The 27,799-nt window shown below is 40.4% G+C and overlaps 1 protein-coding gene across 2 annotated transcripts in view; it reads right to left on the bottom strand.

Annotated features, from left to right (window-relative positions):
- The window catches only part of LOC143276085 (uncharacterized), a 146,263-nt gene that overhangs the window by 57,319 nt on the left and 61,145 nt on the right, over positions 1-27,799 (bottom strand). The window contains exons 41-60 of one of the 2 annotated variants that reach the window (XM_076580486.1): positions 25,665-25,895; positions 24,518-24,751; positions 21,541-21,801; positions 18,700-19,085; positions 17,747-17,782; positions 17,131-17,245; positions 16,429-16,644; positions 15,292-15,552; positions 13,768-14,016; positions 13,183-13,571; positions 12,859-13,107; positions 12,172-12,269; positions 10,872-11,031; positions 9,509-9,599; positions 7,656-7,865; positions 6,589-6,885; positions 5,403-5,666; positions 4,251-4,642; positions 3,586-3,712; positions 2,165-2,413 (exon numbers count right to left, since the gene is read on the bottom strand). In XM_076580486.1, the coding sequence (XP_076436601.1) occupies positions 2,165-2,413; positions 3,586-3,712; positions 4,251-4,642; positions 5,403-5,666; positions 6,589-6,885; positions 7,656-7,865; positions 9,509-9,599; positions 10,872-11,031; positions 12,172-12,269; positions 12,859-13,107; positions 13,183-13,571; positions 13,768-14,016; positions 15,292-15,552; positions 16,429-16,644; positions 17,131-17,245; positions 17,747-17,782; positions 18,700-19,085; positions 21,541-21,801; positions 24,518-24,751; positions 25,665-25,895 (4,515 nt within the window). Of the gene's footprint in view, positions 1-2,164; positions 2,414-3,585; positions 3,713-4,250; positions 4,643-5,402; positions 5,667-6,588; positions 6,886-7,655; positions 7,866-9,508; positions 9,600-10,871; positions 11,032-12,171; positions 12,270-12,858; positions 13,572-13,767; positions 14,017-15,291; positions 15,553-16,428; positions 16,645-17,130; positions 17,246-17,746; positions 17,783-18,699; positions 19,086-21,540; positions 21,802-24,517; positions 24,752-25,664; positions 25,896-27,799 lie in introns of both variants that reach the window. The other variant, XM_076580478.1, reaches the window with a different exon arrangement.

Raw genomic sequence — 27,799 nt, 5'->3', positions numbered from 1 at the left:
AGCTCGTGAAGAGGATAAAATGAATAGGCAAGTGGGGTTTCTTTCTTTTCCTTCCTTGAAGCAGGCCAGGAGAGCCAGACGGTCAAGACAGTACCATGGGGGCTGTGAGTGTCAAACTAGCATCTATTTTTCGGACTTAGCTGAATGCTTGATTTATGGTATACTTGGATTCTGTGACTAACACACTGGCTCAGTGGGATTGTGTTCTGCTACATGAATATCAAGTGAACCCTGAAACGTTGGGGGCTGTGAGTAATTCTTGTACTGGTAATTTGGTTTGTTGGCAATTTACTTTTGGGGTTTTGGAAACAGTTTGGAGTTTGTAGAATTGTGATGTTGTATCACAAGAACATTATGACACTTTTGGCTGATGTGGCATTGCACAGTTAATGTAACTGGAATGTGTTGATGCAGATACCATGACTTGTGAGAGAGTATAGCCAGTATGTGTATGGCTTAATTGTATTTGAGGCTAGTGACTGAGGGAAAAGTGGTTAAAATACACAATGTAGCCAATACATGACTAAATGGAGTACTGGTTTAGGATATTTGGGTATCCCCCCCCCCCCCCTTTCCTGTTTCCTCCAGGTTGATATTATGGTATGATGCTTGGACATCATGTTTGGGTTTACAGGTTGTGCATCTTGGCTTACCTAAATGATAATGTTCAGTAACATGTCAGTGGTGTGTCAATTGTTGACATACTGTGGGAACAATGTAAGCATTCAGTCACAAAGAAACACAGAGATTATGTGTGTTGCATCTGTGTAGAATGTTTTGGTTGCAACAGTTGGAGTTATTTTGAGGTTTGACATACCTATTTTGTATGTTAGGTGGTGATGGTTATATTCAAGGTGAACAAATCTACAGGCTAACTGTATGCTCATGTGTTTCCATGTGTGTGTGCACATGAGTGATAATGCAACATGGGGAACATGTGTGACTTGGTAGTTGTGGTTACCATGTGCTGTAGTCATGTGTTATATGCCAGTGGGGTAACACATAGCTGTGTGGGTTCAATAAGATTTGAGACCACTGAGAGGCAGTCCTATGTTGGTGCACACAGGTTGCTATATATTTACCAAATTACTTGGTAACTATATGATTCCCATGTAAAAATTTTACCAATGAGATACTTTGCAGAGACAAAGTACAGCTTTGTTCAGTCTTAATGGAAACAGCTAATACTGCATGGTGATTTAACTGGAGTTAAACACTGGGAGTTTGTAATTGTCTGCCACATACTTGGTGCGACAGCTATTACTGTATGGTGATTTAACAGGAGTTAAACTCTGGGAGTAAGTATTTGTTAGTCATATATTTGGTGCACATTAACTTATGTGCCACTGATTGTTGATAGTAAGCTAAATGAAGTTTGTTTTTTATTTTTACATAGATCTCTTTGAGAAGAGAGTGTACGGCTAGACATTGAGTGTCAGAATGGAGAAAGGTTATCTGTGGAGTTGTTTACTTGTCCAGGCAACATAATGATGTTTCTGTTACATCAGTGTAATTATGTTTAGCATATGTTTTGGTATTGATTTAACCTGGGTTTTAATATTGTGTGTGTTCCAGGTGTGCTGTTAAGTTAGAGAAATAAACACCTCAATTCATCTTTCTAAAAGACCCTGCTGTGGTACGAGGAGAGAGTGGATTGTGCACCTATCCTCTGCCTGTTATCCTACTCTACCTCTTCACCTTCTACACCTACCCCTACTCAACCCCTACCCCCACCACTACTACCCCCTTTTTAACAACACAAAACAGATAGCAAGGACAGTAAAAATTGTGATAACTATAATGATCATAATAAAACACATAAATAAACATATAACAAGAAAAGACATATGAGCTGCATCAATCATGATTTTGTCTCTTCATAAAATACAGCATCGCAGTTATTGTTTCAAGGAGGTGTCAGAGCAAGTGGACTGATCCTCATCTGCTATTTGGAGAAAAAATTAGAGCAGCTGCCTGACCTCAGCATAAACTCAACACAATAATGATGACGCCTTTTGTGAAAACTTAATTTTTTATAAAAAACATCCCCCATTGAAATAACTATCGGGGGAAATGTGCATTTAGATCAGAGATCAGGCCTTGAGAACTAAGAAGAAAAGCACACACTGACTCTAATCACCAGCACACAACACAAGCGTCTGACCTGCACAGGGTGTCCGGCTCTGTCTTGGAGAAGGAGGACATGGTGTAGAAGGGCTTCATGCAGAGGGAGAAGAAGTCTGGTCTGCAAGCCGCTTGTTCGTACTCCAGCAGCACACAGTACTTGTCCTGCTGCTTAAACCCAAAGTCCAGGAACCCGCTGATCACCTTTCTCTCCTTTTCAGTCAGTGCCAGGTGACTGCAGGTATCTGACATGTGCTCGCTCAGGGTGTTCTGTGCATTGTCCAGACGGCTGAAAAAGAAACAATGTTTTTTTCAAAACTCAAACAGGAATTTTTCCCCTACTTCTGCTTTAAAAAATATTTTAAAAAGTCAACTGACCAGCAAAGTTTGTTGAAACAGTTATTACAACCTATCAACTCTATGTCAGGGTAGTCTCAGTCAGTTCTAACCAAGGAGTGGTGAATGTGAAGAGTTACTGTGAAAGGATAGATATTTTTGTGTGTGTGTACGTGTGTGTTTTTGTTTTTTTAGATCCCCTTGCAAAGAAAGTTTTTAATATAATAACCTCGTACATGATGTGGTGAACAGTGACACATTTGCTGTATGAGTTAACAGTGAATATTCACATGAAGTATCAAGCATATGGATTATCATTTCGTTTTATTGTGCAGAATGTACACATACAGTATGTAGTGTGCATCAAATATACAAGACAAAAAGGAACACGAAAAACACAATATTGTAACAAAATAATTTGAAAAGGGTCTGTCTTTTGTGGTTTTCATTGTGTAAGTGATTTGTGAACAATACAGAAAAAAAATAAAACACAGTGTCTGATTTTATGTCTGGTGAATGTCCTAAAATTACAAATTCTTTTTGTTTGCATTTTTCATTTACGAAATCTTTCTTGAAAACAGTCCAAACCATTTTTACAAAACCATGCTTCCAAAAGTCTGCTTCATCTCCTCCTGTCTGCACCACAGAAGAACATTTATCAACTGGTACAATTTTCTTTTTTTCCAGCATTGTGCTTGTTGCAACAAACCTGTCACTCATCCAGATCTAAAACCATTTTAAATTGTCACATTTTTTTGTTTTTGTTTTTCCAACATAACTATTACTTACTACTTATTTTTGGTTTAAAGACTCTTTTCCAGGTTTACTTTTGAGAAGTTTTATGTTCCAACATTCTTACCAGTTTAGCTGTCTGCCATTTTCCACCAGTATCTTGAAATTAAAAAAAAAGAAAAAAAAAGAGAAGAATTTTCTGAATACAGAGGAAACTGTCTTATGTGTTTTCTTGTTGTCTACAGAATAGTTCGATTCAAAGTCAAAATTTATCAACACGTAACCCAGACTTTAAAATAATTCTTTTTTCGTATGTAATATAAACGGATTTATTACATGCCTTGTATGAAAATATAAATTGATTGATTAATTAATCAGTTAATCAATACGTACACACACAACCCAGGCCTGCTAGTGAGAGGGAAGACCTCAAACATGGATGAAATGGAGACTTGAATTGTGGCTTGGGCACGATCGTCAGGTGAACAATTTGCGCCTCGTTTCTTTTTCAGACCAGTACCTAGTGCAAGAAAAGCATACAAACCAGACATAAACAACAAGTTTCATTGATCTTTACCATCACTCTCAAAATCTAGAGATCGTCAAAAGGCTCTGGGTTTTTTTTTTATAATCATGAAAAAAAAAAAAATCAATGGCAGTGAAGTAGACTGAATATTGATGAAACCAATCACAGAGAGAGAGTGTGAGGAAAGGTGAAGGCAAAGGCAAAAAGTTTATTTCTTGTGCCCCCTGGGGGCATCGAAACATTACAAACATACATATTTTACATATAGCATACGAACAATAAGAGTGATGTCAAAAGAACAAACAGAAAAAAACAAAAGGAGGGGAGAGAAAGAGAGAGGGGTGGGGGGCATGAGAGAAAGAGAGACAGGAGATACACACTGCATGAACCTGACAGTTGCAACTCAGATTTGGTATTCATTCTTATTTTTGTTAGTGTGAAACCTTTTCTTAAACAAAATCTTGTTACAGTTTGTCTCAGACACCCACACACTTCTACAAGCCTAAAAACATAAAAGTAAACTCAAACTAACCTGATGAGGGTGGAATGCCAGTGGACCCATTGCCACAGTTTTCTGGAGAAGCAACCTGGTTTATCAGCTCAAGGGTGCTGTTCAGCAAGTTCTCGGACAGCTTGGGCAGATCTTTGGGGCAGGTACGGAACTTGGCAGCAGCCTCACAGATGGGCTGGACAAATCCACTGGAACTCATTGCCTGCTTGATCTCCATCAGGACCTCCTGGAAACAGGTGGCGCCGCCAATGTAGACGTCTTCGGGCAGTTCTATGTCTACAGTCACAGAATCCTGGCAAGCGGTGACGGCGTGACCCACTGTGCTGTCAAAGTAGATAGCCGCCACAGCACCCAGGACTGAGCGGCATGATGTGATGTTGTTCACGTGGCACTGTGCTGTTTTCTCCAGCTTCCTGTGGGTGAAAACTAGATATCAATGTCAGGACCCTACAACTATGCAAGCATCTATGTCTAGCAGTTCCAGACTTTCCCAGCATCCCTCAAAACTACCAGCTTATTTGAAAAAGATGCTATTGCGGAAAGAGCAAAGGCTTGTGTGAGTTGGCTTCCTCCCTCCTTACATGTATCAGAGCAATAACAAGTCTATCTGTACCATCAGTAGAATATAGTATCTTGTAAATTAATTCTGCATGAGCTGAGTGTATGTAAGTTTGAATGTGAACATACAAACATGACAAACATGCACTTTGAGTAGCATTAGTACTGGATATCGTGCCATAGAAAAATTATGAATTATTATTATTATTATTAATTAATATGTCACACAACATGAAAACTATACAAATATGTAACACAACATATAAATTATATATTATTGTGTCCAACAACATGAAAACTAAATTATAGTATGTCATGCATCAAGAAAACTAGATATAAATGTCATACAACAAGAAAACTTGATACTAATATGTCATATAGCAAGGATAATGCTGGGCATTTACATTCGGTTATTTCATATGTCAAACAATACAGGTAAGTAAACTGATAAACACAATCACAGAAAGGCAAAAAGCCCCATACACTGATACTGAGATTTTTATACTGTCCTTTAATTTTTATTAAAGAAGAAAACAAACACAAAGAAAGTTGAATAAACAGTCCAATGATATGAATTTCTACAAAGACCTGAACACAGTATCCATGGTGACTTACATGCAGAGATCAGAGTCGTTGAAGGACGCAGCCAAAGCATCAGCACATTGAAACGCTGCCTCTAGGTTGCACACAACACTGGGCCTGCACTCCTCTTCTTCACCAGACTGTGAACCGTCCGTGTCATCCTTTGGGGGAGTGAAGTCAACGTTGCACAGGTCTTCAGCTTTCTCTTTCACGTCCTCAATTAGGCTTTGCAGGCAGGGTGGCATCTCACAGCCTTCCAAGTTGTTTGCAGCACAGAACACATCTTTTCTGGAGGTGCTGCAAAACAGTTTCACATTCACAGTACACAGTACTAACAGACAACATAATCTGCAAACAAAACAACAGTATCTTGGTGAAGGATATAAAAAAAAACAAAAAACAAAAAACATGATGCAAAGAATCTGTAACACATCACTGTTGTCACTAATTTCCAGTTTTCACAGATACTTTCTTGAAACAAACAATGTTTTATTTTACATCCAAATTGTCTTTCATCACAAGATCAGAACTTCTAACACAATTACAATCTTGGGGGCCCCAGGAACTGTTTTACTGAAATGCTATGGAGTCCCAGACTACCTTCAGAGGGTCACCCTAATGCTGCACATTTTAATCAAATTTGTGTTGTCGAGCACTACACATGCTCAAAGGCAGATGTACCTTCTGGTCATGATCGTCTAGGTTTCTAGGCCAAGTAATGGTGAAGAAGAAAAAAATCTCTTCTTTAAAGCAGATGATCCTTGTGTCAGACTAAAGCTTCCATACAGGACTTAAATTCTTTTCATGTGTTAGTTTCAAAAATGTTTAGAATAGGACCCACTCAATGAACATGCAGAGCGTTCTTTCCATATTCAAATCGTTTGGTTCACGTACCTATGTATTTTCAGAATTTTACCAGGAACAACCTTTTTTTTCAAATCGATAGGGACACATATTTATGTATTTTCAGAACTTTACCAGGGACCACCCTTTTGTTACTCTGGGTTTTTTAAGTGCACTAAGTGCATGCTACACACAGGACCTGGGTTTATCAACTCATCCAAATGACTAGTGTCCACATTGCCACTAAAGGTCTAATGGAGAGGGAGAAAATACCGGTGAGTGTGGGATTTGACCCCATACGCTCAGATTCTTTCACTTCCAAGGAGTACACATTACTAATAGGCAACCACTCCACGTACATTGCAATCAAACTAACCTGCATGTAGCATTGTGGGCGTCTTCAGTCCATGAGGACAGTTTCTCCAGTGCAGAGCGTCCACACAGGGAGGTCTTCAAATAGTCGCAGTCCTCTTTCTTCTTCTCAGCAGGTGGTGGTGTGGGTGCTGATGTTGGCGGTGGTGATGATGGTTCCTGGCAGTCGTCGGGGTAGCAAAGGTCGTGGGAAATGACGGAGGTGAAGGACAGCACTTCCCGCAGGGCGACCAGGTCTAGGGGAGTACACTTTCCATTGTGCTCTTGGAATTCCACACTGGCTATGGAAGCGTTCAGGCCGCTGAATACACAAAAGCATGTTATTTAACATGATTACAAAAAACAACATCATATATCTATATATAAATACAGTATAATCTCTCTCTCTCTCTTTTATATATGTGATATATATATCAAAAAACAACAACAAAAAAAACACATCAGGTTCAACATACATATAAACTGCATCACCAAATTTTGAAAAATCAGATTCAACATACACGTAAATCATATCATCAAATAAAATAGAAAATCAGGTTCACCTTACATATAATTTATATTACCAAATATAAGAAAATTAAAAAAAACAAAATCAGGAACCAGTACAATATTCTTTCTTACCAGAAATATTTTAAATCATCAGTTATAAACTGCTTTTCAAGTGCTCCCAGAATGTACTTTTGTTGTGTAAGGGAAACAAGAAACCACCTCTGTTACAATGGAACGGAGAGTAGATAAATGACTTTTTCTTTATTTTTTCCCTCATAATTTTCCATTTAAAAACTTGAGCTCAAAACCCTAACCAAATTATTTCCTCTAAACACCCAGGGTCCAGATGGTACACAACCCTGCCCAGCCTCCCAGCCTCACTTCCACACACACCTGCGGATATAAATTATTTTTCTTTAGCCCCCCCTCCAACCCGTTTCCCCCCATCCCCCTCCCCCCATCCCCAAATCTTCCATTTAAAAACTTGAGCAGAAGACCCTGACCACCTCTGAAGACCAAGGGCCCAGATGGTACACTTCACCACCACCACCCTGCCTAGCCTCCCACCCCCCTCCCACACACCTGCAGACAACGTCGGCGGAGAAGGCGTTGGACAGGATGGCCTCCATGGAGGAAACTGCAATTGAGCTGCAGCCCTCGGAAAGCCCCCCCTGCACACAGGTGGTCTGAGCCAGCGTCAGCATCATGCGGCTGGCTGCAGTGTATAGGGTGCGGGCAGTGGGGCAGTGCTCACTGTACTGGGACACACACTCCAGGTTCTTCAGGGACGACCTGTCACAGACCACTCAGATGTTCAGAGTGCGATATCCGGAGTGGTTAAAGCACTGGACTTTCAATTCGACGGTCCCTGGGTTCGAATCTCAGTAACAGCACCTGGTGGGGTAAAGGGTGGAGATTTTTCCAATCTCTCAGGTCAGCCTATGTGCAGACCTGTCATTAGTGCCTGAACCCCCTTCGTGTGCATATGCACGCAGAAGATTAAATACGCCGATTAATTTGATCCGGTTATCCATGTCACCATTCGGTGGGTTATGCAAACAAGAACATACTCAGCATACACATCCCGAAAACAGAGTATGGCTGCCTATACAGTGGGGTAAATGAACAAAACGGTCATACACATAAAAAGTTACATGTCTGTATGAGTGTGCATGTGTGTGTAACTCAAACCTGATTGAATGATACAGGAAATGAATGACGATCACCCAAATGGCAGCTGTCAGTCGGCTCTACCCAGGTAGGCAGCCTGTTGTGCAAATGACTCGTGTTTATAAAGCGCTTAGAGCTTGGTCTCTGACCGAGGATAGGTGCTATTTCAGTACTCATATCATTATCATTATCGGAATACCTGTGAGCGTCTTCATGTGATAATGCAGGCGGGAAGAATTTCCATATGGTAATACAGGCATGTAGAGTATAGAGACCTCATATAGTGAGGATACAGGTATGTAGAATACCTGCAGAGGTCTTCATGGAGTGATAATACAAGTTTGCTCACATGCATATATATTTATACACACACACACATACCACCGTTATGCTTGTGGTAACTTCACTGAGGCAGGATTGGTCAGGCAATGGACTTTCTAATCTGGTGATCAGGGTTCAAATTCCCATTTTGACATGGTGTTGTGTCCTCAGGAAAGACACTTTATTCTGATTTTCTTCACTTCACAGGTGTGAATGAGAAACTGACTTTGATTGAGGAAGGTTAAGAATTAAGCCCTGCCTTCCTATGCCAAACCCTAGACACAGTGGATGTGAATTCATTAACCCGATGGCCAGAAAAGTCGATGGGACCTTTATAATATGACAGTCAGTTATGTCGGACTATGACAATCAGATAGCAGGGGAGGCAACTGTTTATATGATTGTCAGTCATGTCGGACTATGACCATCAAAAACAGCAGAGGAGACAACTGCTGTTCCTGACTATCTGGGACCTCAAACCTTTAATTAACTCCTAGGCTACCAATATGACAAAATAACTCGTCAGCGCAACCGTGTACGCTTCACTGCCACAACGATGAGATAACTCGTCAGCAAAATATTCTGACTTTTCCTCGGTTTGTATTGAGTTCGCCGACAAAAATACTGGTAATTTTATCTTGGGGAATCTTTCTAGATTCTACTGATAGATAGAAACCCCATCTCCATCATGAGGCAGTCCTTTATTTGAACAATCTGGATGGGTTACTGCCGTGGTGTTTTGTCTGGCTCTTCACTCGCCCAGCAAAATGTCGGACATCTCGCTCTAACTATGCAATCGTGGTGCAAGAAAACAACCAAAATTCCTTTCTTTAGCTGATGCTCTGAAAGAAAAAACCCTGGCAAATAGATTTCACTTAAATCTTATTTCCCTGGCAGCGAATGGGTAAAGTGAACAAATAATTCAAAACCTCAAAAGCACTTACGTGCAGTCCACAGATCCCCGAGTCACCAGGTTCTCAGCAAAGGTGAAAGCACAATCCATGGCATATTCCAGATAGCACATGTTTTCCTTGTCTGCTCAACAAGTGTGCACGCATGCCCATGTACACATAGAAATACACAAGCATGCACACAAACACACACACATGTATTATCGCACAAGATGGAAGTTAAACAGAAGTTTAAATTGGGTACAATTTTTCAAATAACTTCAAACAGCAATTTTTCATTTAAAAATAAAAAGAACTTTCATCAGAACTATGGATTAGATATCTTCTTGCATATGAACACAGTAACCTCAAACATGTCTGCATGAAGAGCTTGGCTATCTGGATAGACAGATCATTCTTCAGTATTTAAAGCAGCTTGTATATGATTAATTTTGTATGCTGTAACCAAGCATTCATGTGTGCATGTGTATTCACAGGGGTGCGTGTGCATACATGTTTGCAAACACATAAGTGCATCTGTGTGACTATGGCAGTTAACCCCTTTACTAAGAATGCCAATCAGAGAACAGCACTTTACTGAGATATGCTTGAGATTACATACAGCCCAGGGTGTCAATGACCACTCTTTATTTGGATTTCTTCCTCTTCAGATTCTATTATCTTTGTTCAGGAGAAACAATCACAACACTGAAAAGAGCACACAAGGCAGGCAGCGCATTTATACCTGATACCACACTGATCTCATTTCACCAGGTTCAACAGTCAAGCGATTAGACTGAAGACTTGCAGATCACAACCTGTAGTGATCTAGTGTTGTCTCATAGTTAACTGCATATTTGGTGTATATTTTGACTGTGGTGAATGTGATGCATTTATTTTGCTGTGATTTGGGCTTACATTTTTTGACTGTTAATGTGATGTATTCATTTTGCTGTGATTTAGGCTTATATGACGTGAGACTGTTACATTGCCTATGCTGATTATTTTTCTGCATACCTTTGTCACTTATCCTTAATTTTTTTTTAATTTCATTGTAAAGCACAATTAACCCCATCTGAGATGGTACAACAGCATTATATAAGGCTGCATTTTATCATCATTATTAACTGTGCAGTTTGGCCAGCACATGGACTGCAGCAGCCCCCAAAAATAATTCTGGCACCACAGGTCAAGGAATGCAAACAACCATCCCAGGCTAATAGAACTACTCTCTTTGTCTCTGCCACTTTCCTTGCATGCAGTGACTGCTCACCACACTTCCACCCTGACTCTCTTTGTCTGTAGACCTCTCTGCACTGTTGACAACAGTTGAATATAATATGTAGTGTTTAAAAGTGTAGCCAGTGTTCTCTGTGGATGTAACGAACGAATCTTACAACAAAACAACACAGCCCACCTCCTTCAGAAGTGATGTCCTCATTGGTGTTGCAGTGGTCAGTGTCACAGCACTTGATGTTCACATTCTTCTTGTCCTTGGCGTGGCAGTGGGCAAACTTCATGCAGCCTCGGGTCACATACATCTTGCTGTCCACCTCCATGTACTGGCTGGAACACCTCTGTTACACACAGAAAATAATCCCCTTTAGTTTCAGTTTTTCAAGGAGGTGTCACTGCGTTCCGACAAATCCATATGCACTACACCACATCTGCTCAGCAGATGCCTGACCAGCAGCATAACCCAATGTAATTAGTCAGGTCTTGAATGCCTGCATATCTATATCTATATATATATATATATATGTGTGTGTGTGTGTGTGTGTGTGTGTATGTGTGTGTGTGTGTACCTATCAGTGTGGATTTCTTTCTACAGAATTTAGCCAGAGGACAACACTTACGTTGCCATGGGTTCTTTTTCAGTGTGCCAAGTGCGTGCTGCACACAGGACCTTAGTTATCTCATCCAAATGATTAGACACCCAGTTTGATTTTTCAGTCAAACTTAGGAGAAACGGTGAGACCCGGATTCAAACCCAAACCCTCATGGACACTGTATTGGCAGATAAGCATCTTAACCATTCTGTAACCTTACTCCTCTGAGAAACACAAACTGAAGTGGCATGGGCGTTTCTTACAATCAGCAGGACCTGCTGAGACAAACCTGCAAGGCACAATGCAAGAAAGAGGAGAGGCAGGCAGAAAGAGATGGGAGACAATATCCCAGGGCAGGCCTACGACTGAGGGAAGCCCTTAGAGAGACAAGAAACAGAGAGAACTGGTTGCCAGGTCATCAGTGGTGCCCCTATGGTTTTGCGACTACAGGACAGAAGAAGAAGAAATCAGAGACATGGTGATTCTCTGTATGTATGTCATCTTTCATCCTGTCTTGACCCTAACACACACAATCAAATCAGCATAATGTATCATCATGAAACTAATACAGACCTGTGAGACATACCAACTGAAATAAATGCAACCACACACTAAATCACAAATGGCTAAAACAAACAAACAAACAAACAAAACAAAACAATCAAATCTATACTGTATATGCTATATATATATATATATATATATATATATACACACACACATATATATATATATATATATAAACAGTATAGCTCCCAGAAAACAGAAAAAGGTTTCTTAAGAATTTTTCTAAAGCCACTAATGACACCTGTTAATAACAAGAACAACTACAAAAAAACAATATACTGTCACTAGAATTAATACCCTCAGAATGATAAAACAACGTACCTCATTGCGACCACACACTTCTACCTCATCCTCACAGATGTCATCACTGAGGGAGTGAGCCAAGGACACATTGGAGCACTTGTAGCATTCCAGAGGCACTGCGAAGCAATACATCAACATGTTACACTGCTGAACTGACCTGAATTTTTTTTTTTTTTTAATATTCTTATTCAATTTTTAGTTTTCATCAACATGACCTAAAATACTGTAACAAACCATTTCACTCTCAACTGATTAGAACAGTTGTGATTTAATTAGAATTATTGTCAAGCTAAAAATAAAACAACTACACTATACAATACAATAAATCTTTATCAGTCGGACAGGAAATCATGTGAGGATTCACATGTACAGACACACATACATGTCAATGTCTGATTATACTCTTCTTCTGTGTGGGACCCCAGTGACTCTTCATGGAGTTGAGGGAGAGAAGAAGAAGAAAGAAGAAGAAGGCAGTGGAGGTGGAGGAGGAGAAGAAGAAGAAGTAGAAGACAAAAGAGAAGAAGATGAAGAAGAAAGGAGAAGAAGAAGAAAATGGAGGAGGAGGAGAAGGAGAAGAAGAAGAAAAAGAAAGAGGAGGAGGAGAAGAAGAAAACGAAGGAGAAAGAGAAAAGAAACAAAGAGAAAAAGAAGAAGAAGAAAGAGAAAAAAAACTAAGGAGAAGAAGAAGAAGTACACACTCACCTGAGTTGGAGCATCGCTCATTGATGACGGCCCACAGAGGCCTGAAGACCTGCTGCAGCAGCATACGCTGCATGGTGGGCAGTCTCTGGAGGCCTCGCTCCGCACACTCCCAGTTCTGGTGGGCACGCTGGCACAGGAATGATAGGCTGCTGTCGCTGTCTCTTTTCTCCCCAGAGTCCCTGTCTTTGCTGCCCGACTTCTTGTCACTGCTTTTCTTGCTGCTGCCTTTCTTGCTGCCTTCTTTACTACCTTCTTTGCTGCCTTTCTTGCTGCTGCCTTCTTTACTACCTTCTTTGCTGCCTTTCTTGCTGCCTTCTTTACTACCTTCTTTGCTGCCTTTCTTGCTGCCTTCTTTACTGCCTTCTTTGCTGCCTTTCTTGCTGCCTTCTTTACTACCTTCTTTGCTGCCTTCTTTGCTGTCTTTCTTGCTGTCTTTCTTGCTGCTACCTTTCTTGCTTCCACTGTCTTTTTCTTTGCTCTCCTTGTCACTTTCTTCTGATTCGCTATCAGGTTCTGGTGTGTCCTCTTTGGTCAGGATCTGTCTGCTGATGGTGAAGAACGAATCCAGACAGGTGTAGACATCAACACAGCCTGATGTCAGGGATGGGTACATGGCCAGAACCGAACTCAGGCGCTTGTGGAAAGGATCTCGCTCAGACTCTTCACATTCCCCAGTCTTCTCCAGGAGGCACTCACGGGCCACGGTCACCATTCTGTACAAACACATCATCTCAATGGACCACCCACATCAACTGCATGTTTCATACAGGAAGAGTCAGGACACTCACTCGCATACATTCACACATGCAGACGTGCACGCATACAGAAAGAAACGGTGAGAAAGCAGATACAAATATCAGCTAGAACAGAAAAAGAAAGCAGATAAGAACTATCAGCTACATCTCCAACCTGCAGACATCGCCTTGGGAGGGGTTCCAGAAGCGGAGAGACTCGGAGAGGGTTGTGATGCACTTGAGGGCCTCCGTAGAGTCACAGTGTTCCGTGCAGACCTTCTGCTCTGTGCTCTCCTCCCCCTCCTCCTCACAGTCCCACTTGTCCTTCAAGACAACCAGGGGCAGCCTGTACCTGGTGCCGGTCACCTTGTCAGCGCAGAACGTGTTGACGCGGTCGTAGCACTCCTGGGTGTGCTGCAGGGTTCTGCCCACACAGCCAGCCGTTCTCACTGGTTTGTCATGCTGCTTGATAATGTGCTGTGTTTCAGACTGCTGCTTGACAATGAACTGCTTTATCATGCTGCTTGATAATGTGCTGTGTTTCAGACTGCTGCTTGACAATGAACTGCTTTATCATGCTGCTTGATAATGTGCTATATTTCAAATAGCTGAGTGAAAATGTACTGTATTTCAAATAGCTGCTTGACAATGAGCTGTTTTATCATGCTGCTTGATAATGTGCTGTATTTCATATTACTGTTTGACAATGTGTGTTATGTTTTATCATGCTGCTTAACAATGTGCTATGTTTTATCATGCTGCTTAACAATGAGCAATGTGCTACATTTTATCATGCTGCTAAACAATGTGTTACGTTTTATTATGCTGCTTGACAATGTGCTGTTTTGTCATGCTGCTTGACAATGTGCTATCTTTTATCATGCTGTTTAACAATGTGCTGTGTTAACGTGCTATATTTTATCATGCTGCTTGACAATGTGCTGTTTTATCATGTTGCTTGACAATGAACAATGTGCTATGTTTTATCATGCTGCTTGACAATGAACAATGTGCTGTTTTATCATGCTGCTTGACAATGCGCTATGTTTTATCATGCTGTTTGACAATGTGCTGTTTTATCATTCTGTTGACAATGAACAATGTGCTGTTTTATTATTCTGCTTGACAATGAACAATGTGCTGTTATATCATGTTGCCTGACAATGTGCCATGTTTTATCATGCTGCCTGACAATGTGCCATGTTTTATCATGCTGCCTGACAATGTGCCATGTTTTATCATGCTGTTTGACAATGTGCCATGTTTAATCATGCTGCTTGACAATATGCTATGTTTCATCATGCTGCCTGACAATGTGCCATGTTTTATCATGCTGTTTGACAATGTGCCATGTTTAATCATGCTGCTTGACAATGTGCTATGTTTCATCATGCTGCCTGACAATGTGCCATGTTTTATCATGCTGCTTGACAATGTGCTATGTTTCATTCTGCTGTTTGACAATGTGCCATGTATATGCATATAATACGTTTAGTCATAAATGCATGAATTCACCTCATACAATACACAAGTAAACTGCACAAATAAACCAACAGTTCCCATACTACGTCACACACAAATATGCACCAAAGCCTAGGAAATAAACAAAACTCCAGCGTGACTCATCACAACAGCTCTCCATGCCAGACAAAGAACAGTCCTACAATTACATCACACCAGCAGAGGATCACGTTACTACCTGCAGTGAGCGTCTTTGTTGCTGAACAAGGAAAGCAGGTCGGAGAACTCCACAAAGCTGCAGTCTCGCAGTTCATTGGCGTTACAGACACTGTCTTCAGGCTTGATGCAAGTGGGGTGAGGGTCGCTCTGCACTGTCTGTCCACACACTGTCACAGCTGTGCGGCGAACAAACTCGGTGGACTTCTTGATACTCGTAAGGGAGGTATCGTCGCACATGTGGCTGAATCGGCTCACACAGGCATCTAGGACGCTGATGGAACTGTGTGACAAACAGAGTTCATGTGTGTGTGTTCTGTGTGTCTGTATGTATGCATGTATGTATGAATGTTTGTCTGTATATTGCTGATTTGGATTTGTTTTTGATGCACTTCTACTATGCATTCAGATTTTGAGTGCATGTATGTATGTATGCATGCATTTATGCACGAAGTGCATGTATGCACATGGGACCTTGGTTTATTGTCTCATCCAAATGACAAATGGAGAGAAAGAAAATTCTGGTGACTGTGGGATTTAATCCCATACCCTGCTGAAAAAAATGTTTTAAAGAAATATTTAAAAAAATCAAAACAATAATCACTCTGGGCACATGGATCAATGTCTAGACAATGAAGAGGCAAGGGACTTTCACATTGTCTTTGAAATACAGTGTCGTAACATAATCCTTCTTTGATAGGCATGTGTTTGTGTCTTCTTTCACTTAACGTCTTTTCATTTTGAGTGACAAAACAACTTCATGCACGTGACTGCATGCTTGATTCTCTGTGTGTGTGTGTGTGTGTGTGTGTGTGTGGCGGGGAGGTGTGTGCACACATGCATCAATATTCACCTACACAAATGGAATCTGAGCGAGAACATGAGATACAGACACACAGAAAGAGAGAACTGCCCTTTCCCTTTGCAAGAGATGACAAAAATGTCACTTTTCTTGCTGTTGTTGTTTTTTTTCATCAGCAAATATGTTAACAATATCTCCTTCTGCATGAAGCAGATTTTTCCATCATACAGCGCAACTGAGTATGTTTTACATGGAAAGGCTCTAGATAGATTAAATTATCATCATCATTATTCTAAACATTATCATTAGTATTATCATAAACATTATTAGTAATATTATCATCAAAGAGTGACCCACCTGCACACTTGATCCGTGGACGTTTTCATACCCAGACCCCCAAGGGTGGTCACCACTTCCAAGGCACACTGCTCCACCCGTCTGACGTCGCAGTAATGGGGTGTCTGGCACACCTGGCCAGCTGTCCGCTGGAAGAGAGTGATCAACAGTTGCATCTGGTGCTGCCGCCCTGCAGAGCACGCCGAAAAGTCCAGAGCTTGTGCTGACTCCAGTGTCCTGAAACAGTTCCATTCTGTCTGAAGCCTTCTGTCACCAGAAAGGAGATAGGTTATTGACTCCAGTGTCATGAAACAGTTCCATGTTTGTCTGAAACATTGTCACCAAAGAGATTACATTATGAAGTTCAGCAACAACAATTCACGATTGAAATGTATGCAAAACAAAGAAATGTTTTGTGTTTTCTTTTCTTTTTTTGTTGCATTATCAGGCCAATATAATTTTCTTTTTTTTATAACAACTGATGCCTCACTGATTTTATTCAGCAGTCAAGCGGTTAATGATCATTGAATAACCTGAAAATGACAGAAAATTTGCTAAAACTTTTTTTTTCTTTTTCTGAGAACATCAGCTGCATGATATTTGTCTTCAAAAATATCTCACTCAAAGTGTCAACAAAACTGTAGAACAAAAATAGACTTGTTGGGATGATGGATCAATGATAACACAAAAAACAAAGCTAAAAAACAACAACTGAAAACTCACAAGCAAAGATGTTGGCGTGACTGTTGGTGAAGTATGCCGGTGACGACAGCTTCGTAGAATGCTGTTGCTGCCATTTTCATCACCATCTTCGCTGGGCAAGCATTGGCCTCAGAGTCTGCTCACACATGAATATACACTGTTAGATGAAACAGGCAGAGGGCTGTCCCTGGCAACATTCTGGAGAAAACTCCATTCTGATCTTAAAAATAAAATACTTGCAGACAGAAAAAAAAGGGTGGTGCTGCTGCACTGTGGATATGTGCTCTTCCCTGGGAGAGCAGCCCCATTTTCACACAGGGAAATCTGTTGTCACATGAAGTATTACAATACAACAAGGAGTCAGAGACACACACACACAGAAAGGAGTGTCTGCACATTCCATAGCTTTGACTTCAGTTTCATATTCAAATTCGTAATAAAAATGTTATATATGCAACCTCCATAAAAATAAATTCAAGACAAATATAAATACACATAGATGATCATTTTTCTTCTTTTTCTTTTGTAACAAGATCAACTTAAAATGAAAACTGTTCATCATTAATAGACAATGCCAATTAAAAGCAAGCAAACAAACAAACAAAACAGCAATCAAAGAATACCAACACCTGCTTACCAATGTCTGGCAGTTCCAGCATCAAACCAATGACACCTGAAAAATACAAAAAATACATGATTACATGAATAACAGCTTAGAAAAAGATAAAGAATCTACAATGAGTTAGACAAATTATAATGCTATTATGATTCCAATTCAACAGAAACCCCCCCCCCCCACAGTTTCTGATTAAATCAAAGGAAAGAATAACAGAACAGAAAAAAGGATACTACAATGAGAAACATCTACCAGCATCAGATTCTCAATAGCACACTGTTGTGAGACTGAACTTTCACATCTAATCTTGATTCTTGACAGTTCATTTTCTGGCTTTAACTGATGGAAACAGGCTGAAATAGCTCTTCTTCTTTCTGTTACATGACCAACATCGACTTGCCGAAGATTCTGTCACAGATGATGCATGCTGGGTATTTTTGTGTCTACATAACCCACTGAATACTGACATGGATTAAAGGATCTTTAACCTGTGTATTTGATTTTCTGCGTGCATATACACACAAAGGGGGTTCAGGCACTAGCAAGTCTGCACATATGTTGACCTGGGAGATCGGAAAAATCTTCACCCTTTACCCACCAGGCGCTGTTGCTGAGATTTGAACCAGGGACCCTCAGATTGAAAGTCAAATGCTTTACACTCGGTTCTATCACGATCCTCAGATTTTTTCTGTGACATCAAGATGTGATCTTGACCTTAGGTATTCTGCTCTCATCATGGCCTATCACAGTACCAAGACTGATGATGTATGTATCTATATAATTATATATATATATATGTTTTTTTTCTTTCTTTGCATACACACACACACACACACATGCATATATATATATATTGTGTGTATGTGTGTGTGTGCATGCACGTGCACATGTGCACACATTTTTGTGTTTGTGCATGTGTGTATGTGCACTTTCAAGCTGGTCACAGACACACTCTGATCACTCTCTGAACTTACTGGGATCATTGCAGACACCATCCAGAGATTCCTGAAGCCCGTGAGCAGCACGCTTGAGCAGCTGAGCCTTGAACAAACTGTCTGCTGTGATGTCTGCGACGAACAAGTTGATGTCATGCAGCCACCAGCAGAGAGGCAGGAGGTCCCACTTTGGGCTGAACATAGCCTGATCCAGCAGCTCTGAGAAGTACACCAGATGGGATACCCACTCCCCAAACGGGTCGGTGAAGTTCACATGCAGGTCCAGATTGAGGGTGGCCAGAGACGGGAAGATGCTAATCAAGACAGTCAGGTTGGCCCGGGCTGTGTAGATGACACTCGCACGCACCGCCACGTCACAGCCAGCCAGGCTGGTCTGGAGACACGTCGCTGCGCTGGCAACCCGACTGAAACACATAATAATAATAATAATAATAATAATAAGACAATACCAGTACAATTACTACTACTAATAATAATGTTGTCTTATAGCGCCTATTCTCTAAATAGGGCTATGGGTGCTTTACAAAAACACACACACCCTCATGAACACACATATGCATGCACACACACACACACACATACACACACACACAAACACACACACACACACAAAGCACTCATGCTAACAGGTGTGCATTCACAAACGTACACATGCACACACACTCAGACAAAAAGTACACAATGAGAAAAATGGAATGGCAGAGGTATGTTTCTCTTCATTAGCATAAGGAAGTGTGTTTTTGCAAGGCAGAAAATACAAGCTGAGCCCTGACAAAAAGAAATATACATGACTGAAAGAGACAGACTTGCCCTCAATCATATGCATTAAAATACACACCTTTTCCCCCCTAACCTCTTGATGATAATATTGAGCTTACAGATCAGGATGTCAGTCACCAATCTTTAGTTGATCTCTTCCTTATGGGACTGTATTACTTTTGTTATTTTGCACAGCAGTGTTCACATGTGTATGTGTGGGTGTGACTGAAAGAATGAATGACACAGGAAACGAATGATGAGCGCCTAAAGGCAGCAGTCAGTTGGCCCTACCCAGATAAGCATCCTGTTGTGTAAATAAGTCTGTGTTTGCAAAGTATTTAGAGTTTGGACTCTGATCAAAGATAGGCGCTATATAAGTAAATATTAATAATAAATAAGAATCAACAATAAAATCAAATTACATCACTGGAAAGTGTATCATCTGAATTTCAAATCAATTACAGGATGTTTAAACCAAACTTTGGTAAAAACACTCAATTTACAGTGTAACCAAATATTTGAATAATTGAATCAAAATTAGAAGAGCCAATAATGCAATGCCATTTAACAGAGTATCAAAAATTTATCCAGAAATGAGATAATCTGTGATAAATGTTGAGTTTCACTATTTGTTTCTGTGTCCTTTTTTGATAGCATCATACAAGAATGCTTATTGTTACAGAACCCACCAAAACTCCATTAAATTCCGCCTCACTGTTTTCTGAAAAAAAATATATTGTTAAAACTTAAATCCTTTGTTTCTTCTATACTTAATTCTTTTCAACAAAAATTTGTTAATGGATAAGGAAAAGATTCTTTGTCTACTGGTAAGGAAAAGGTGCTTGTTAATGTGTATTTGTGTGTTGACTCAAATGAGCTTTTTCCAGTTTTTGACATAACTCGTTTTGTCTGTGTGATGTGTGTAAAAGATACACGTTATATAACGTTTCAATGCCCCCATGGAGCACATGAAATAAATTTGCTTTGTCTTGCAAGGCTTAGCGATGAAGGCATTAACCCTTTCGCTGCCAGGAAAATAAGATTTAAGTGAAATCTATTTGCCAGGGTTTTTTTTTCACAAAAAACAGGTATACATTTTCAAAAACTTCTGTGCTCTTTGTTATTTGAGAAAGACCCATAAAAGTACATACTTTCTGAAAGGTAAATGAATAAAGAATACAAAACACATAACGTTTTCCTGTTTTATATATTTTTAGTGGCATGCTGTTGTTTTGAAATCAGTGTTTTGTTTTTTGTCACATTTTCAGCTTGTTCACTACAAACATAGGTCAGGTAATTTGCACTAAAATATCATATTTTCTGGACAAATGGATATCTGCACACACAAAATCATTCTAGAACAACCACAATAAAAAAAAAATTATAAAGAAATAGGTCCACAATGCAGTGTGACTTCTCCAAGTGATAATACGGATGTGTGGCCACGCCCCCTCAGTCTCCACCCCCTCCTCTTCACCCCTCTTACATGATCACTTTATCCAGTTCTCATCAGACCGCGTTGGCTGAGTGCCAAGAAAATCGCTCACACTGTGCTGTGTCCTGCTAATAATTCGGTTAGTTTATGTCATCTGCTACAGTTGTGCAGCCAGCATCACTCACTGATAGTCATATCTTGGCCACTCTCTTGATTGCTCCCTTTATTTTCTATCAAATCGTCCTTTTAATGTTCATCACAGTCTTCTTTGAATTTACACTTCAATTCTTTCTGAGCATCAGCTAAAGAAAGCAATCTTGGTTGATTTAGTTCGCCACGATCACATATCTGGAGCATGGCGTCAGTCTGACATTTTGTTGAACGAGCAAGGAAAGGAGCCAGGCAAAACATTGCGACAATGACCCAATGAAAATGTTCAAATAAAAGACTGCCTCATGACGTAGATGGGGTTTCTAGCTATGAATAGAATCTAGAAAGATTCCCCAAGCTAAAGCAATCAGCATTTTCATCAACGAACTGAATGCAAACCAAGGGAAAGTCAGAATATTTCAATGACGAAGCGTACATGCTTGCGATGACGAGTTATCTCGTCATATAGGCAGCCTAGGGGTTAACAGTGCAGAGCATTACAGCAACAGACTCACCTCTGTGCCAGCGCCAGCGCCTTGTTGATGTCCAAGAGGTCGTTCAGCACCAGACAGGAGGCAGCAGCCACCAGGTCGCAGGTGGGGGCGGCACACTGATCGTCAGCGAGGTTCCAGGTGTTGAGGTCAATGCTGCAGAACTGAGTGGCGAAGGTGTATTGGACACGGAAGGTGGACTTGAAGCGAGCCTGGTAGCTTTCCATATCGCCAGCACACGTCCCCACAGCTTTTTTGTAACACCTCAACAGCTCCCTCACTGACCTGACATAACAATCACCTTTGACAATAATAATAAGAATAATGGTATTTATATAGCGCTGGATCTTGTGCAGAGACAAATCAAAGCGCTTTCGCACCAGTCATTCACACACATGCATAACTCTAATACTGTAGAAACTAAAGACAAGGAAGGGCAGGCAAGGAAGGCTATTTTGGGAAGAGGTGGGTTTTAAGGCCAGACTTGAAAGAGCTGAGTGTGGAGACTTGACGAAGCGAAAAAGGAAGTTCATTCCAATCGCAAGGTCCAGAAACAGAGAAAGAACGGCGGCCAACAGTCGAGTGTTTGAATCTGGGTATGCGTAAACAGAGTGGATCCGAGGCCGATCGTAGTGAGCGAGATGGAGTGTAGAGGTGAAGGCAGCTGCAGAGATAGGAAGGGGCAGTTTTGTGAATGCATCTATAACATAGAGTGCTGATCTTGTACTTTATTCGGTGTGAGACAGGGAGCCAGTGGAGATGTTGCAAAAGAGGAGTGATGTGCTCAGATCTTTTCTTTCTGAGGACGAGTCGGGCAGCAAAGTTTTGTATGCGCTGAAGGGACTGAATGGATGAAGCAGGCATACCAGACAATAGAGAGTTACAGTAGTCAAGGCGAGAGAGAATGAATGAGAGAAACGACAAGTCTAGATGTTGCGTCAGTGGACAGATATTTCCGGATGGCACTGATGCGTCGCAGTTGACAGTAGCAGGACTGACATGTCTGACTGATAAATTTTTGCATGGACAGTGTATTGTCAAGGACAACACCGAGGTTCCTGACTGACGTGGAAAGAGGGATGGATGTACTGCCAAGTTTGATTGTGTCAATTGTGATGGAAGACAATTTTTGTTTAGTTCCTATGATCATTGCTTCAGTTTTGTCCGCGTTCAATTGTAACTTATTTCGAGTCATCCAGTTTTGAATGTCCAGGAAGCAGTTGGATGTTTCTTGCAAGAGCGACAACAATTTTTCAGGGGTATCACTCTTCTGGAGTTGAGTGTCATCAGCATAAGAATGATGACTGATATTATGGCGGTTGATAATTTCAGCGAGAGGAGCAGTGTACAGTGTGAAGAGCACTGGGCCTAAAACAGATCCCTGTGGGACTCCATGTTCGATTTTAACTGGTTCAGATTGGAAATGATCAACAATGACAGACTGGAATCGATCAGTGAGATAAGATTTGAACCAGATTAGAACAGTGCCGTTGATACCAAATGTAAAATGAAGACGGGAAAGAAGGATTGAATGGTCTATCGTAACAAAGGCGGCTGACAAGTCGAGAAGAGTGAGAAGGGAAATTTTTCCTGAGTCGGACACTATCAGTAGATTGTTCAGAATGTACAATAACAACTACAATTATTGTGACAATAATTATCATCATCATAATTATGATAATGATGAGGACAATAATAATGATGATACTACTACTACTACTGTCACCACTACTATTACTGTAAATTCAGACTACAAGCCACAATTTTTTCCCTTAACTATGACACCACCCTGTGGGTAAAATAACGATCTGGCTTGTTTCTGAATTTTTTCTGATGTTGCAGGTTTTCCAGTTGACACGTTCAGGTCAAATGAATTGTTGCCATCAGTCTCCTGTCTATTTCTAAATTCACGCTAAGTTTCAAAACTGGATTTGACTCTTCGTGAACTAAAATCTCAGTGTAAAAGTGTGCTGGTGTTAACTGTTCACGTTTTTTCCCTCCAAATCTACACATAGCCAGTATGCACAGGAAACACTCTTTTGACTGCTCTTGCTCAGACAACTTCCATGATGCTGAAAACACGAAACAATGCTCAGTATGCAGCTTTCAAACTGAAGGCGATCTTTCTGTGGCTAAAAGACGTTTTTGCACTTTTTTTTTGTTGTGTAACATTTGCAGCTTATAAACCACTGCAGCTTATGTGTGAATTAGTTCCCAATTTTGTTCGAATTAAGGGGATGCAGATTATATAACGATGCGCTCAATCGTCTGACTTTACCGTACTCATAACGATTATATAATGATGATGATGATAATAATAATAGTAATGATAATAGTTTGTTTGTTTGTGTGTACATGCATATGTATGTGTGTGTGTGTGTGTGTGTGTGTGCGCAGACATTCGCACGTGCATACATCTGTGTGTATGTCTGTCTGTGTGCATGTACGTAAGTGTATGTGTATCGTTCGTTCTTTAGTTTGTCTTTTCACTGTAAGTGATATTAAACGAGAGTAGGAAAAAAAATCGAGTGGGAGGCGGGGGAGGGGGAGGGGAGGGGGATTACTGTGTACGCATGCGAGTAAGTGAAAGTGTGTGTGTGTGTGTGTGTGTGTGTGTGTGTGTCTGTGAGCATGTATGAAAGTGTATGTGTGTGTGGGTGTGTGTGCACACACGTGTGCATGTATTTCTGTTTTTTGTGTGTTTTTTGTATCTATGTGTGTTTTTTGTGTGTGAATGACATGTTATTGTAAAGCACTGAGAACACTGAAAGCACTCTATAAACATACTCATTTTTATCATTACCATTATTCTTCTTATTATCATTATTCTTATTATTATCATTCTTATTGTTATTATCATTATTATCATTTCTATCATTATAACAATCATTATTACTAAACTGTGATATATGTACTCTGAACTCTGAATATACATATTTGAGAAGAAATGACAAACAAACAAACAAAATACCCACAAGGAATGTACTGGTAATTCACTCACGAGCAGGACAGGAAGGCAGGCATCTTGTCACAGGCGTCCAGGGCAGAGTCTTCGCAGGCAGGGGTAACATCGGCAGCGTCGCTCATGTCACAGACAGCCTCTGACACCACTGCTGGGCATGTGGATCGGTAGACACTGACCACCTCGTACACTACCTTGTGCACTGCTTGTGTGCTGAACACATCGCAGCTGGAGCTGTAAGCCGCCACACACCTCAGGCTGCTGTTCAGGGCACTGGAAATGGAACAACACCCGCAGGTGTCTGTTCAATGGTTTACAAAAGAAGAAAGTTAAAGTCCAACTGGTCTTTTATGGCCATTGGAGCAGTGAATTTATATTCACTTTGTCTAAGGCTCAGAGCGGAGGAAGCGAGTGCCCAGTTCTCTCCTTCCATCATGTTAACTTAATGAAACTGGTCAGGTCACACCTGGGTGGAGTGAGGGAAAACCGTAGTAAAGTGCCTTTCCCAAGGAAAGGCACCAAGCCTATTCTCTGGTTTTTAACTCCATATATGTGGTGCAGCTGTTTGGACCAGTTTCTGTGAGACAAACTTGCTCCCTTTCACCAATATTTTCAACCTACAGCCAGTTGTTGAGAAGAGAAGCAAAAACCCTTCTGTCAGTCACTCAGGTTTCCTACCACAAACATCACTGAAGAGCTGTGTGCATGAATATACTGCATCATTATCTGCATACCCCTTACAAGAGCTATACTGTACCATTAACCCATACCCCTTAAAACAGCCAAACTGTATCATTACCCGCATACCACTCAAAATAGCTGAACTGTATCATTACCTGCATACCCCTAAAAACAGCCAAACTGTATCATTACCCGCACATCACTTAAAATAACTGAACTGTATCATTACCCACATACTCCTAAAAACAGCCAAACTGTATTATTACCTGCATACTGCTAAAAACAGCCAAACTATCATTACCCACATATCCCTAAAAACAGCCCAAACTGTATCAATAAAATGTATCAATACCCACATATCCCTAAAAACAGCCCAAACTGTATCAATAAAATGTATCAATACCCACATATACCTCTAAACAGCCCAAACTGTATCAATAAAATGTATCAATACCCACATATACCTGAAAACAGGCCAAACTGTATCAATAAACTGCACCATTACCCACAAACGTTGACTCCATCAGCATCCACTGTGATGTCCATGTAGGCGGAGAATAGGTGCATGCACTGAGCGGCCATCTCAATGGAGCACTGGGGCAGGGGGTGGCTGTGGGGGCACAGGGCCAGGAAGTATCGGTACAGCTCGTCAAACAGCCGCACCTGGTACTTCTTCTCGACCGCCTTGCAAGAGCTCAGGTCGACAAGGATGTTTGCTTGAAGGTCTCTACTCACCCTATCCACAAACAAACACACACATATATATACATATACATACATACATATATATATATAGTGTGTGTGTGAGAGAGAGAGAGTGAGGAAGAGAAGGAGAGAGAGAGATGGACAGATACAGATAAAGATATATACACATATATATATAAATACATACATACATATATACATATATATGTAGCCGGGTTGGCTACAATCTTCGTTGGGCCAGCTTAGCAGACGACTTTTGTGACTCGCCGAAGGTTACTGAGGAAGTATGTAAATCAGTCACAAGTTATCTCCCTTTACAGGGAACCGTATGATTTTTCATCAATTTGTTAAACACTTCCTTATAGATGAGATTATAGTTTTTATGTTACTGGACTTCAGAAAGATCATACTTCTCAACTGTAATGATATCATTTGGCCAGAAAGCATATAACTCTTTTAAATTAATATTTATGTGAATGAATTTTGGCGCGATCTTCGAAATCCACTCAGTTGAAACATACAAAATACCTTCGTTTTCTATAAATCGATATAGTTGCCGTGGAATTTAGATTGTGCATTAAAATGTAAATGATTAAGCTTTCTTCTTGTGTACTGCTTTCTGTGTACACCTAAGTTATAGGCATGCAATGGTACAAAATGTCTGACAGCATTTCGGCCCCACGAAACTCTTCTTCAAGCCATTGGAATTCGTCAGTGCCGATTTGAGCAAAATATGTTTTTACAATACCTAGACATTTTTATAGCGTGTCTTGCAGATGTTTGCATTTCTGTTATCAATCTGATTCGTATCATACATGTATAGTTGTGTTGTAGTTGGTTTAAACGAAGTATTTCATTGCCGATCACTAGTGCCAAAAGCACCGCCAAGCAGTGCTGACACAGGAGCTGTCCGTTGAGTTTTCTCTTGAATTTTGACATAAAAAAAATCTTTACTCTAGAAGCAGATTCTATAGATGATTTTTATATAGTTGGAAATTCAGGATTTTCAGTTACATAACTGTTACAATTATATCACATATCGCGATGTATTGATTGTTGTAATGTACAGACATGATACATGAACTCGTTAAAAACTCGTTCATTCAATGACTCTTTTTGTTTACAATTTTTAACTACATTATTTTTGTGGAAAATGGTTTAGCTTAAGAAAATACTTGTCTCTTGTAGTTTTGTGTGATTTATAATATGTCTATATTAGTTCCCCAAGCCGAAAGTAAATTTGGTCAAACAAACACAAGCTTGGCCCCTCACGGCTCGCAGAGGACCGGTTTCGTGAGTCGCTTCGCGGCGCTGGCTTTGCGGTTCGGCGGAACAGAATATAAGGGGTGAGCGAGTGCCAGACAAATAGAGAACTCTCCTGGTCTGGAAGAATGAGAAAATAAAAGAAGAAAAACCAGCGCACCGCCTTCCCGAGTCTACCTTGCCTGGCTGCAGCTCTCTTCTGCTAACACCTTCTACCTGTCTTCACCTTCTCTAACAACACCTTGCCACTCCATCACATATATATATATATATATAGAGAGAGAGAGATATATAGATATATAGACAGATAGATAGATAGATAATAGATATAGACAGATAGATAGATAGATATCTATGACTGCACACATGCTGTCTACTCATTAAAATTTGTTCTTGAAATAACTTCAATATCTATATTATCTACATATATATCTATAAATATATATATATATACATCTAAATATGTAATAATATAATTACATAACTACATACTTTCACTTCAATCTGTAGTTTAAAGAAGTTGTTAAAAACAAAAATCCACATAATGATCCTTGTTAAAACGTATTTTCACACACACACACAAACACACACACACCACAAACACACACACACACACACATGCAGATGTACACATACAGACACAAGTGGACTTATCAACCAATTAGCTTCAAC

Source organism: Babylonia areolata, chromosome 2 (genome assembly GCF_041734735.1).
Source record: "Babylonia areolata isolate BAREFJ2019XMU chromosome 2, ASM4173473v1, whole genome shotgun sequence".
In the NCBI taxonomy this organism is placed as follows: domain Eukaryota; kingdom Metazoa; phylum Mollusca; class Gastropoda; order Neogastropoda; family Buccinidae; genus Babylonia; species Babylonia areolata.
Note: the sequence above shows the minus strand (reverse complement) of the source record. Positions and strands in the feature narration are given on the sequence as shown.